Source organism: Onychostoma macrolepis, chromosome 06, assembly GCF_012432095.1.
Source record: "Onychostoma macrolepis isolate SWU-2019 chromosome 06, ASM1243209v1, whole genome shotgun sequence".
NCBI lineage: Eukaryota > Metazoa > Chordata > Actinopteri > Cypriniformes > Cyprinidae > Onychostoma > Onychostoma macrolepis.
In genome coordinates this window covers 18,931,591-18,943,872 of record NC_081160.1, presented here as the reverse complement: position 1 = coordinate 18,943,872, position 12,282 = coordinate 18,931,591, and the positions used below count along the sequence as shown (strand labels likewise).

At 36.2% G+C, this 12,282-nt stretch overlaps 1 protein-coding gene across 1 annotated transcript in view; it reads left to right on the top strand.

Annotated features, from left to right (window-relative positions):
• Positions 1-11,205, top strand: part of cachd1 (cache domain containing 1) — a 74,394-nt gene extending 63,189 nt beyond the window's left edge. Inside the window, exons 22-27 of the mRNA XM_058779457.1 lie at positions 176-292; positions 1,520-1,671; positions 1,965-2,126; positions 4,871-4,948; positions 6,287-6,388; positions 8,941-11,205. Coding sequence (XP_058635440.1) covers positions 176-292; positions 1,520-1,671; positions 1,965-2,126; positions 4,871-4,948; positions 6,287-6,388; positions 8,941-9,188 — 859 coding nt within the window. The 3' untranslated portion in view covers positions 9,189-11,205. The remainder of the gene's footprint in view (positions 1-175; positions 293-1,519; positions 1,672-1,964; positions 2,127-4,870; positions 4,949-6,286; positions 6,389-8,940) is intronic.
• The last annotated feature ends 1,077 nt before the right edge of the window (positions 11,206-12,282 follow it).

The following is a 12,282-nucleotide window of genomic DNA, read 5'->3' as shown; positions in this document are numbered from 1 at the left end:
AGCAATAACAACTGTTGATTATTTGTTGTCTGTTGAATGCCATTGATCTACAGAACAACATTGTTGCCGGGCTGTTACAAATAATTACAAATAGCTTTGACTTTAATGAGTTACATGTTGTATTTAGGGCCTAACCGATTCAGCTTGCCTTACTACTGTGTGTCTGTGTGCATAGAAATCCGAGCTGTGACGTGCACCAAGAGCCTTTGTCTTTGACTGTAATTGAGCCCAGTCTACAGGACACTCTGCCTCAGTGTATCAACACCAGATGCAGCCAGCGCTTCACCAGCAGGTACGGTCATATACTGTATCATTTGTGATCAGCCTGCCCTTAGCTGGACCTTAACAAAAACAGAGTCTCTGAGAGTAACGATGTTTCTCCTTTCACTTAACACAGCTAATCTCACATCACTTATTCACAACCTGTGCTGACCACAACAACAAGCATATGTGTTTCTCAAGATCATACAATGTCAGCTATTATTAGGGACTGTCGAAATCAAAGACTCACAAATAGCTCATGAGTTATCTCACACTGTCCTTCAACATAGACTCAAAGAACTAAGTCTGTGTTGGTAACACTTCACAATATAAGTCCATTTGTTAACATCAGTTAACTATATGAACTAGCAATGAAAAATACTTCTGAAGCATTTATTAGTCTTTGTTAATGGTGTTTTCAACATTATTAAAATCCAAAGTCCAATCTGTTAATATTATTTAATGGACCTGAACTGATATGAACTAACACTGAACAGTTGTACGTTAAATCATTTTTACGTTAACAATGATGAATAAATACTGTAACAAATGTATTGCTCATTGTTAGTTTATTCATTAACTAATGTTGACTAATGGAATCTTTGTGTTAAATATACATATTCAAAACTACTAATAAATGGTAATAAATGGTATTTTCATCTTTAGAAATAAGTATAGTTTGTATTATAAAATGCTTATATGCATTTTATAAAATAGAATTTTATAAGAATTTTATCAAATTATTTTTAGTATATTGTTTGAACATATTGTAGGCGGTGGGGGTGCTATGGTGAAACAAAAGATACATTTTTTAAAATAAATGCTGTTCTTAGGTACTTTGTGTTCCTCAAATAAACCTGAAAAATGTGTCATGATTTCCACAGAAATAAGCAGCACAACAGATTTCAACGTTGATATTGAGATCTGATGTTTCTTGAGAACCAAATCAGCAAACAGTATCATATCGATTTCTGAAGAATCATGTCACACTGAAGACTAATGGCTGCTGTTGTCACAGGAAAAAATTACCTTTTAAAATATATTCAAATCAAAAAGTTATTTTTAATTGTAATAATATTTTAAAGTTTTTCTGTATTTTTGATTAAATACAGCCTTGGTAAACGAAAGAGATATCTTTCAAAAACATTTAAAAAATCCCACTGACCCCAAACTTTTTCATGAGAGTGTATGTGGTATGTGTAACTGTCTCTATAACATTGCTTTTTTATATGTTTTGTTTTATTTGTGTGGGTTATAGTGACTGTTTTGGTGTTCTGGACTGTGAGTGGTGTATGGTGGACAGTGACGGAAAGACCCATTTGGATAAGCCTTACTGTGCCCTACAGAAGGAATGTTTTGGAGGGATAGTGGGTGCCAAGAGTCCATATGTGGATGGACTGGGCATTTTAGGTGAGCTGCTACTTCTGTAGTCACACTATTATTGCAGTTTATTAATATATTGGTTCTGTTTATAACAGCATATGTAAGTAAATTGCATTGATGGGTCACAATAGTCCACTGGAAAATTACTTCTTTCTATTGTTTAGTTTTGCTGTTTTGAAAAGATATGCACAGAAGTTTGGAATTACACTGACTTCATGAGTCACACATTGTGCCTTCAGGATCTTTGCTAGTGTGTATGCCTTATTTCATTATTTCATTTCAATATATCATTATTTTTGTGTTTCTTCATCTCTTTGCAGATGAGGAGTTGGCTTCGCTGAATATGATCAAGAGTGCGCCCGTGGGGCCAGTGGCAGGAGGGATTATGGGATGCATCATGGTGCTGGTGTTGGCTGTGTATGCTTATAGGCACCAGATCCACCGTCGCAGCCATCAGCACATGTCCCCACTGGCCGCACAGGGTGAGTCTGGACACTTTGAGTCTAAAAGTGAAAGTGATTCTTACCTGGGACTGTTGGGAAACAATGCTAGGTTTCTGGAATTAATTAAATTTCACTTTCCATTTAGACTAGACTTACAATGATTATGAAAACACGATAATCCAGATACAAATATTATTGTGCCAAATTCCTTTCCTTTGCTTTTAAAGCAGTTTGCTTTCACTTCTCCTTAAAATCCCAAACAGAATGTCCAAATCAGTCAAATCGTGTAATGCGACTGTCATAATATGCAGTCTACTGCAGGATGTGTTTGAAAAAGTGTTGTTATAAGTGCATTAAGCTGCTAAAGAGAGCTCACGCTGTTCCTCTGGTGACTTTCTGTATGTGCTTTCCAAGAGGAACCAAGCAGAACATAGACAAGCAAAAGTATACTTTGGGCTTCGGATACATGGCCAATAGTCAGATAAACACAAAAATATGTCAAAAGACTTGTGTTGGCAAGTATTCATATAAACACAGTCAGTTATGTCTTAAGTGAACATGAACAAAACACAAAAAGCAATCGATGTGTCAGTATGTTAGAGCTGTGCATTTAGTCTTAGAGTGTAGCAGCCTAATATACCTGCTGCTGTTTTTAATAATCAAACAACAAAAGACAAAGAAAAATACATTTACTGCTCTTGACTGAACAACTTTAGTAGTTTTAATAAAAATCTGTGTATATGTAATTCATACATGCTGTTCTGTGTTTTATTTTAATATTTGATTATCAAGAATTGTGAAATTTCATTGGTGTCTAAATTTATATCATAGCATCTTTATTTCCTGCAAAATATACTTAATATCGTGCTATTAAAAAAAAAAAAAAAAAACTCAGATGTGTGATATCACCCACTCCTTATGTTTATTTGTGATTACAATCAGGGGTGTCATGCACTCTTGATTTTTGAGGGTGCACGGGAGGTGGGTGGGGGGCTCGTCATGCTTGTCATGTGACACACAGTAGTCACGATGGCACTGTATAACTGATATAGGCTTATGTTGTATTTATTTTTTTCCTTTTTATTCGAAATATTTCCAAACGTGTTAACTATATCAGGAAATATTTTGATTCTCAAATATGTGTAAGTAAATGCGTTTTGCACCTTTTATAGATTGTTATTTGATCATTAAATGGTGATGGGAAAAGTAGACTAATAGTGTAATTAATCTACTAATTAACTACACAAAAACCTAATATTTTTGATACGACTGACTTTGTATTTAATGTAAACTTAATAACAATATTGTAAGTTACTAATTATAACACTTTCATTTTACAGAGAGCAAAGAACATTCACATTATCAAAGAAAATTTGCATTTAGTCTAGCCAAAGTTCAGGCGCTCTCAAAAACTCCCATTAAAATCACTGAAGCTGTTTACACTGTGAAATGAATATCAATACTTGCATTCGAACGCACATCTGCGATTTGTTGTTTCTGATGAGAGAATTCGCCAGATAATTCAGTCAGCGAGCAATTGAACAAAACACCGCGTTTCAGCGATGACTCATCTGAATGTCTCTGATTGGTCGTTGCATTCATAAGCTCAACAGAACCGTGTGTGATTGGTTGTAATGCAGCGCTGTACAAACACATCTGTCTCTGGCTCAGCACCAGCCAGCAAGCGCGATTTGAATTTAGCAGCTGATGCTGTGCCGCACTGAACGATCTTATATATATATATATATATATATATATATATATATATATATATATATATATATATATATATATATATATATATATATATATATATATATATATATATATATATATATATATTTGTATCAAATATAAAAATATTATTTGGCATGTGCCCCTCACTTTGAATGGGCATGACGCCTCTGATTACAATATTGACCAAAATAATCATGATTATGATTTTTGGCATTATCAAGCAGCTCTATGTTTGACGTTGTTGTGATTTGGTTTTGTTTTAATAGCTTAATACTGAATAAAAAAAGAATTAAAGATGACTGAATTAAAGTCACAGCGCATAACCCATGTTACTTTTATTGTGAGACATATTTCAGAGGGAAACAAGATAATCAAGGATTATAAAATGTAGACCGGGACCTTTTATAATTGAGAATTGATTAGAAAGTGACAAGTGATCTCTGACAAAGAAGCTGCTGACATCAGCCTGAGAAGGAAAGTTGTTTCAGAGGAAGAGCAAGTAAAACTCACTTTAATGAGGGAAAAATTATTGAGTGCACTTTTAAAGTGTGCTACTCACTGTGCTAATGAGATACTAAAGCACAGTTGACCGCTAAAAGGACCTTAGAAGGATATAAAAGTAATTTAAAGAGCTGAATTCCCTCTTCCCTTGCAGTTGCTCCCTCATGTCTCAGCCAAATTCAGTCTCTATATGTGCATGACTAGGAAGTATAACTTGGTCTGATGCAATATAAATGTGTTTGAATCAGTCTGTGCTGCAGTTGTCTGAGAAACTGTCTGAGAAAGTCCACTTTAGTCTGAATCTGCATTCTAGAAATGAATAGACTGGAATGCTATATTCCCTTGAATTGTCTTTCCTCCGTTTTTTAATGTCTGATGGGCATTCGTGGGCAAAAAGTGATTTGAGGAGATTTGATGTCTCTCTTCTTTTTTATGAGAGACTGCGGACCAAAGGAGAAGACAAAGATATATTACATCAAATCTGTTCAGGATTGCTCCATCTTTCTAATCTTCTCATACGCCTGTCTTTCTTTCTCTTTTATCAGAGATGTCTGTCCGGATGTCCAACCTGGACAACGAACGAGATGACAGAGATGAAGACAGTCACGAAGACAGAGGAATAAGTAAGATACCCGCCTCCCTGCCTGGCACCATTTCACGCGAATTAACACAGAAAACCTTTAAAACCCATTTTAGCATTAGTAATTACACTGAGGGTTTTTATGTACATCAAATCTACAGTATTGTACTTTGTACCATTAATGCTGTTTTTCACTGATTCAGTGCATCAGACACCAAATGGATGATAATCCGTGAATTCTTTGTGTACGGTGTGCTGTTTTATTCTCCTAGAGTAAAAAGCGAGCATTCATGCTCACAATGGTACAGTGTCATTCTTGTGTGATAATTGCTTCAAACAGCCATGTGGGTTAGTCTGATGTCGTAATTGGTCTCATCTTTAGTGACAATATTATAATGTGTTCCTGATCAGCATTCTTCTTCCGTTGTACATTTTATAATCAGAATCATTTTCAATACCATCTGATTTACATCACAAAGTTGTTTTAATTAGATTTTGTGCTATGCATAACTGTGAGAAACATACATTATGAAACATCATGCATAACGGTAAGAAATCTAAATGAACAACAGTTACTATGTATATAATACTGATTATCAGTGCAAATGTAAACACTGTTCTCCTACTATCGCCTTGGTTTTTAAAAACAGAAGAAAGGTACTGAAAATGATACCGCTTGCCCAATTGACTTCCATTGTAAGTGCATAAGTCAGTGCATATATTTTATTTTCGGTTTTACAAACTTGGGTGCATGACCAAATTATTTGAAGTGCTGCAGTTTGAGCTCAAATTTGGGAATTGAACCCAAAATTTTCCTATAAATTAAGGCACAAATGCAACCTGTAAACAGGATCCAAAAAATCGAAGGCAAAATATAAAATTGTTTGTAATATTTTGATAACCTCTGACTCAGAGAGACTTATTTACATTTTTAAAACAAAATATGGTAACATTTTACTAAACGGTTCCATTCCATACAGACATCTTGTACAAACAATAAACAACATTTTACAGCAATTGTTCATTTATAAATGTATTATTTTTCATTGTTAAACCATGTTTGTTGACTACACATTAATGTATATAAATAGTTACCTATTATATAAATAATTACCAACCTTACTTAGCTGTTTAGATTATGGAATTAGCATACACACATATGATATGGTGCTTTGGAAGTCTTTTGGAAGACATCTTTTTGAATTTTTCCTCATTGTTTACAGAGTTCATCCCCAGTATAACCTTTTATATGAGAAGTATCTACAAGTGTGTTATTGCCTTTTAAATTTCCTGTACTCTTACACCATGCTGGCCAGCTGGAGACCCGAGTGTTTTATTGTTATATGACCATTTGGCTCTGTTTCTCTCTCTCTCTCTGCAGTTAGTAACACTCGATTCATTGCTGCTGTTATTGAGAGGCACACACACAGCCCAGAACGGCGGCGGAGATACTGGGGCCGGTCAGGGACAGAAAGTGACCATGGTAAGAGTGCGTATGTGCGTATGTGTGTATGTGCACTCCTTCCTCAAAGTCTAAAGGAAAAACGATATTAGTAGGTCTGAAAAGATCCTTTTGAAACAAGGGTCAAAGAAAAATTCAAAGGCGTGACCATCAAATTTCTCACCCAAGAATATATTGAGAATTTTATTATTGAAATAAAGCAAAGCCTTCCCCGGGAGCTCAGTGTATGCTTGTGTTCAGCCTCGATTTCATTGGCGGCTCTAGGCTTGGGTTACATGGAGTCTACAGTGCATGCTAAATCTGCCACCCCTCAGGGACGAGCCTTTCTGGAGATCATTGTGTAACCAGCAAGAGGAGAAAGGGCAGCCCTATTCCACAAGGAGAGGTGCAATGAGAGACCTGGAGGAAGAAAGCCAGCAAAGTGGGTAGATTGAGAGATGCGAGAACAGTTAGAGGTGGCAAAGACCAAGTACAAAAGTTTCTTCCCTGTATTTTTATTTGGCAGGGTTAAAGGTCGCCTCCCACCGGCTGCTCAGTCATCCAGCTCAAGGGGTCGTTTTAAAGCAATATTGATTTGGCTTTTGAGCGTGCGTATGCAGGAGAACAGCTCCGAAGCCTTTTCCTGTGCGCTCTGACTCATTACCGCTCCACCAACACAGAGAGTTTTTGCCAGGAGCAACGTAGATGTATATGAATATTCGCTTCAGATCGAGGTTTAAAGAATTTCTCTAAACAGAAATGTGTTTTCTGCCAGGAACTGAGATGCTTTTTAGTACTTGTTTGCTCGCTTGGCTCTTTGATATGTTTAGGGATAGATCCTGATCCAGAATCGGTATTCCAGCTCTTTCATTCTCACTGCGGTGTTTCAAAGCTGGTTCCAGATCCGCTCTGAGACGGCTCATGCAAACATTGATCAAAGTCAGGATCATAAGAGGTTTTTGACCTTTCTTTTCACCTCCGATCCCGTTTCAAATGTCACATGTGGCTGGACGTTTGGCCACCTGACAGCAGGACAAGACCTTTTAATGTGCTCTTTGTACTGTCTCTTAATTCAGGATGTGCTGTGACTGTTATTATGTTAAGTTTCCAACAGTTTGTTTGTTTTTTCTGTGCATTGTGAGCTCCCCTCCCACCATACATGTTTAGTTGCCAGTAACTGTCTAATCTATTATTCACTTCAGCTACTTCATGTGTCTTTTGTATTGTTGTCTAAACAGGAACGCTGGCAGTTTGACAGGGGAAAGTGGTTTTCGGTAGATAACAAATAACATTGACGTCAGCTTCTTCTTTCAACGTCAGGATTTTAAGTTTAAATTTATGTATAAAGGAAGGTGTATGTTTCAGATGATGTAACTCAACAATTTAGAAAGTACATTTTGTTTTTTTTCTCTCTCTCCAGTTTGACACATTCAAATTTAAAAAGTAGAAATATTCAGTGTAGTCTGTCAGTATAAAGTCTGTATGTTTAAAACTGTTTGTATTATAATAGGTGTAGTAGGAAATAGACGTCAAAGTATTGTTCCTCAATGCAAAACTGTTGCATGGAGACAAACTGATAATAACATGAACGCTACTTTGCACTATTGCCCTTCCTCTGCACCACAACTTCATAATTATTGCAATCATTACTGCAACTGTATCAATACATTTATAACAAATAGCTGTTTTTATAATTATAATTTTGCATTGCACTGATTAAAACATTTTTTTTGTATCCCTGATCTGTATTATTTTCATCACATTTATATATTATTTTTTTTTATTAGGTTTCTGAACACTGCTGTTAAAAAGTTTGTGGGCAGTAAGATTTTTTTCTTAAAGAAATGAATACTTTATTTGGTACTTTTATATTTATTAAATTGATCTAAACTGACAGTAAAGACTATGAATTTTGATTACTTTTTTTTTTTTCACCTGTGATATAAAAATGTTTCTTGAGTACTAAATCAGTATATTACAATGATTTCTGAAGGATCATGCGACACTGAAGACTGGAATAATGACTGCTGAAAATTCCGCTTTGCCATCACAGTAATAAATTACATTTTAAAATGTATTAAAATAGAAACAGTTATATTAAATTGTCATAACATTTCACAATATTACTGTTTTTACTGTATTTTGATCAATTAAATGAAAAAAGAATATATATTATATATGCATGTATGTGTGTATATGTGTGTGTGTGTGTGTGTGTGTATATATAAAAATCTCTTACTACTTGGTGTCATGTCACACTACGCTATCATGAGTCTGTCAGATTAGTAAAAAATGAGATTAATATGTTTGAGTTCTTTGTGAGGAGTGTGAGATTAGAATGGATTAGGATTCGTTAAAATTATTAGTTTAATGAGCAACTTAAATGATCATGTTTTTAACAAGTTTCCATCAGCAATATCTACAAAATGACACACAAACATAACTAAGTTCAAATGTCCATTCTCAGCTGAAAATTTCCTTTCAACTCTTGTTTTAGAAATACAAAAAGCTGTTAGCTACAGTTGTAGAACATTTTATATTCAAAGTCAGTTTCCGAAAATATTAATTGTGATTCCTTGTCTATTTATATGTAGGTTACAGCACCATGAGCCCTCAGGAAGACAGCGAGAACCCACCCTGCAACAACGATCCTCTCTCTGCGGGCGTCGATGTGGGCAATCACGACGAGGACCTCGACCTGGACACGCCTCCACAGACAGCTGCTCTTCTCAGCCACAAGTTCCACCCCTATCGGCACCCCCACACACACCACCCCCTGCACTTGCACACACATCATCTCCAGGCTGCCGTCACCGTGCACAGCGTGGATGCTGAGTGCTGATCCTGCCCACCCGTGACCCCAAACCAACTGCAAACCCTGCCTTTGATGCCACTGCTAACTTCATCCACCACCTCCATTCAGGCCCTGCATCCTGCAAAAACGAGGAGAGAACCTTAACTGCCAACTCTCCCTGGGCATCTGCTGAGGCGGTTAGAGGTGTTTTGTGCTTGTTGAGCATGGGGGCGAACATTTGACCTCTGTAGAGGTCAGTAGGGAGTGGATTAGGCAGGTGCATATATACAATACAAAGCTCCTTATGTTTTTTCCTCTTTTTTTTTTTTTCTCCAAGAAACAATGAAGATGAAAGGATTATTTTTCTACTATTTATTTAACAGGAGTGGAGATGGAGATCATGAATGGAAAAAATGAAATTGACTGACTGACTGAATTTGTCAGCTTTCTATTAGGCCGATAGAGCCCTTTTTAAGACCCGGCCCAGGTTTTCTCCTTGACTAGACTGCGAAGCAGCCTTGAAGGATTCGATTCATGGCACATTTGAGTCATACGCACGCCATGAGAATTTCTTGTGTGGAGAGTAAACAAAACATTTCAAGGAACAATAGACACAAATGCCTGCGCTGCACATCAAGGAGATGTGAAAATGTGGCGTATTCTGAGGAGCTGTCACTCTCTGGTTTGTTTTGTTTGTTTTTTTTTTCGACGGTGTGAGATGATGGTGAATCTCAAGACACTGTGCAATGTGACCAAGGTGTTCTGGGCCACAAACCCAGTGCAGGAAATTTTCAATATTTTAAAGATGACTGGGAGACAGACTGTGCTCAGTGTGTGTATAAGCTGTCCTTGTATTTCGTTTATTTTACATTTGGTGTACGAGAGAGAGAGAGAAACAGAGTGTGCTTGTGTTGGTGCTTGTGTACGTAATTGTGTGTGAATGTGATGTATGTGTGATGGCGCAGATGGATCGTCTCTAATAATGTTGTCGTTTTTTAAGTCATTAGTCAGTATTGATGGAATGCCATGATATTTTTCAGATCCTTCTAAACCCATGTGCACTTTTACTCAACTGCTTGTCTACTGATATGTAGACATTGTGCTCCTATGATTTTAGAGGGATTGTGTCTATTGTTTTCAGAATGAAATGATATACCATGTATATACATCTAAAGTTTAACAAAGTAGCTATAAATGTGTCATACACTACAACAAACCTTTTATCCTCGTCAGAAGTGTTTCATTTTGTCAGTGTTTGAGTTTTTCTGCATATGCTCTTAAGTTCCATTGAAATTTGGGTAGGGGGAAAAAAAACTAATGAATAGTTTGATTTTAATCTATGTGTGATGATAAATCATGCTCATAATCATGAGTCAAGTGATCTTAAATAATTAAACGCATAAGCAAAACACAACTTTCACACATTATGATACAGAAGTCTGGTACATTAGTTCTGTCCAGGCATGTCCCTGTGAAATTTCAGCCTCAATCTGTTACAGTGACAGTTTTAAGCAAGTATACCTTGGAGACTGCTGAATCACATCTATGAATCATATTTTATGTGCTTAAAGTTCAGTCAGTGTGCAGCTATCATTCTTATTTTGGTCATATAACAATTTAAAGTTGATATTCAGATCTATTGCAGGGTGAATGTGATAAATTGTTCCACTTTGAATGTGACTGTAATCAGTCAGGTCATTACATGGGATCTGCTGTGATTCCAACATAAGCGATAATTGCACAGAATTTGGTGTTTGTGTTTATACATGCATTTAGCATCATATAAAAAGATGTCATATTATCTTCATTAAAATGTTTTACAGAACAAGTCATTTCAATACTCCTAGTCAGCTCATAATTCAACCACCCCCAGAGGATTGTGGGCTAGTTGTCACACTTTTTACTCCAGTGAATATTTTTCTGGGTGGGGATACTGAATAAATCAATTTCTGTGTAGGCACATGCCTTGAAGTCTTGGCCACTAAATATTTCCAATGTTATTGCCAAAGTAATAAGATAGACTTGATTAAACACATTGATTTTTGCACATTATGGTGTAAGGGGAAATCTGTCTATTAAAGGCTTTTTAGCAAAATTAAAAAGTTTTGAGTTTGTTTCAAACCAACTTTGTGTTACTTGACTTGACCTTATAGTTACTGAGAAATATTCCATGTGTCACCTTCTCCGTGTGACCACTAGTCCCGGTGTCTTCTAAATATTAGTACACCGTATTAATTATCAACATTACAACATTCTCTGCAATTTATTTGCATGAAAGCGTGCTATTATGTCTCTGGTATATCTCTTTTAAGTAATCCATCATTATAAACCGCAAACAAGATTTCACATCTTTCAGGTTGATATGGTGACTCCTCTTTTTTTTTTTTTTTTTTAAATATCATTGCATAGGTTGTCAGTCTAAATAAAGCGAAACTCTGGGATTTACAGGATTAAAATATGAGCCTACTCCATTATCACATCATCAGCCAATTACTGACCTACATTTCATTTTTTTTTTTTTGTCACGGTCACACACACACACGCACATAACAGGCAAATAAGGTCACGTGACTTGCAGGGCATTCCTCGCGCGCCGCCGCTGCTTGGGATTTGCATACAAGGTCGTTAAGGCTGATCCTTGGTGGACAATTTGAACCCGAACACGAGGTGTGAGCGCACAGTGGGGTTGGCAGAAAAGTGGAGCACTTCTGTTAAATTGGGGCCATGGGAGAGACAGCATAATTTTTGCGAATCGGTTCTTTCGAACAGTTTATTTCAAAGAACCGGTTCAAAAATGATTAATCTATACTTTGCGTCCTGACGTAAAAAACGCCATCACATGTACACGTGCACGTGCTCTAAAAATGTTATGTACGCCATATGTACGCGTCATTTTCCTTTTAATTTTATTAATAACGTTGTTTATTGTAATTACATGTTCGGTATTATTTTGTTTCACCCATGATTTGCACTGCAAAACAAACAGTAGGCTAATCATTTAGAACTTATGTGATTTGCATTTAACAATTTTATTTAGGTCTACTTTACGACTGAAAACGTTATAACAAAAAGCTATTTATTAAAACAAACTTCAATCAGTCAAATCATCATACTATCAGCTCATTACGACTCCGGTTGATTC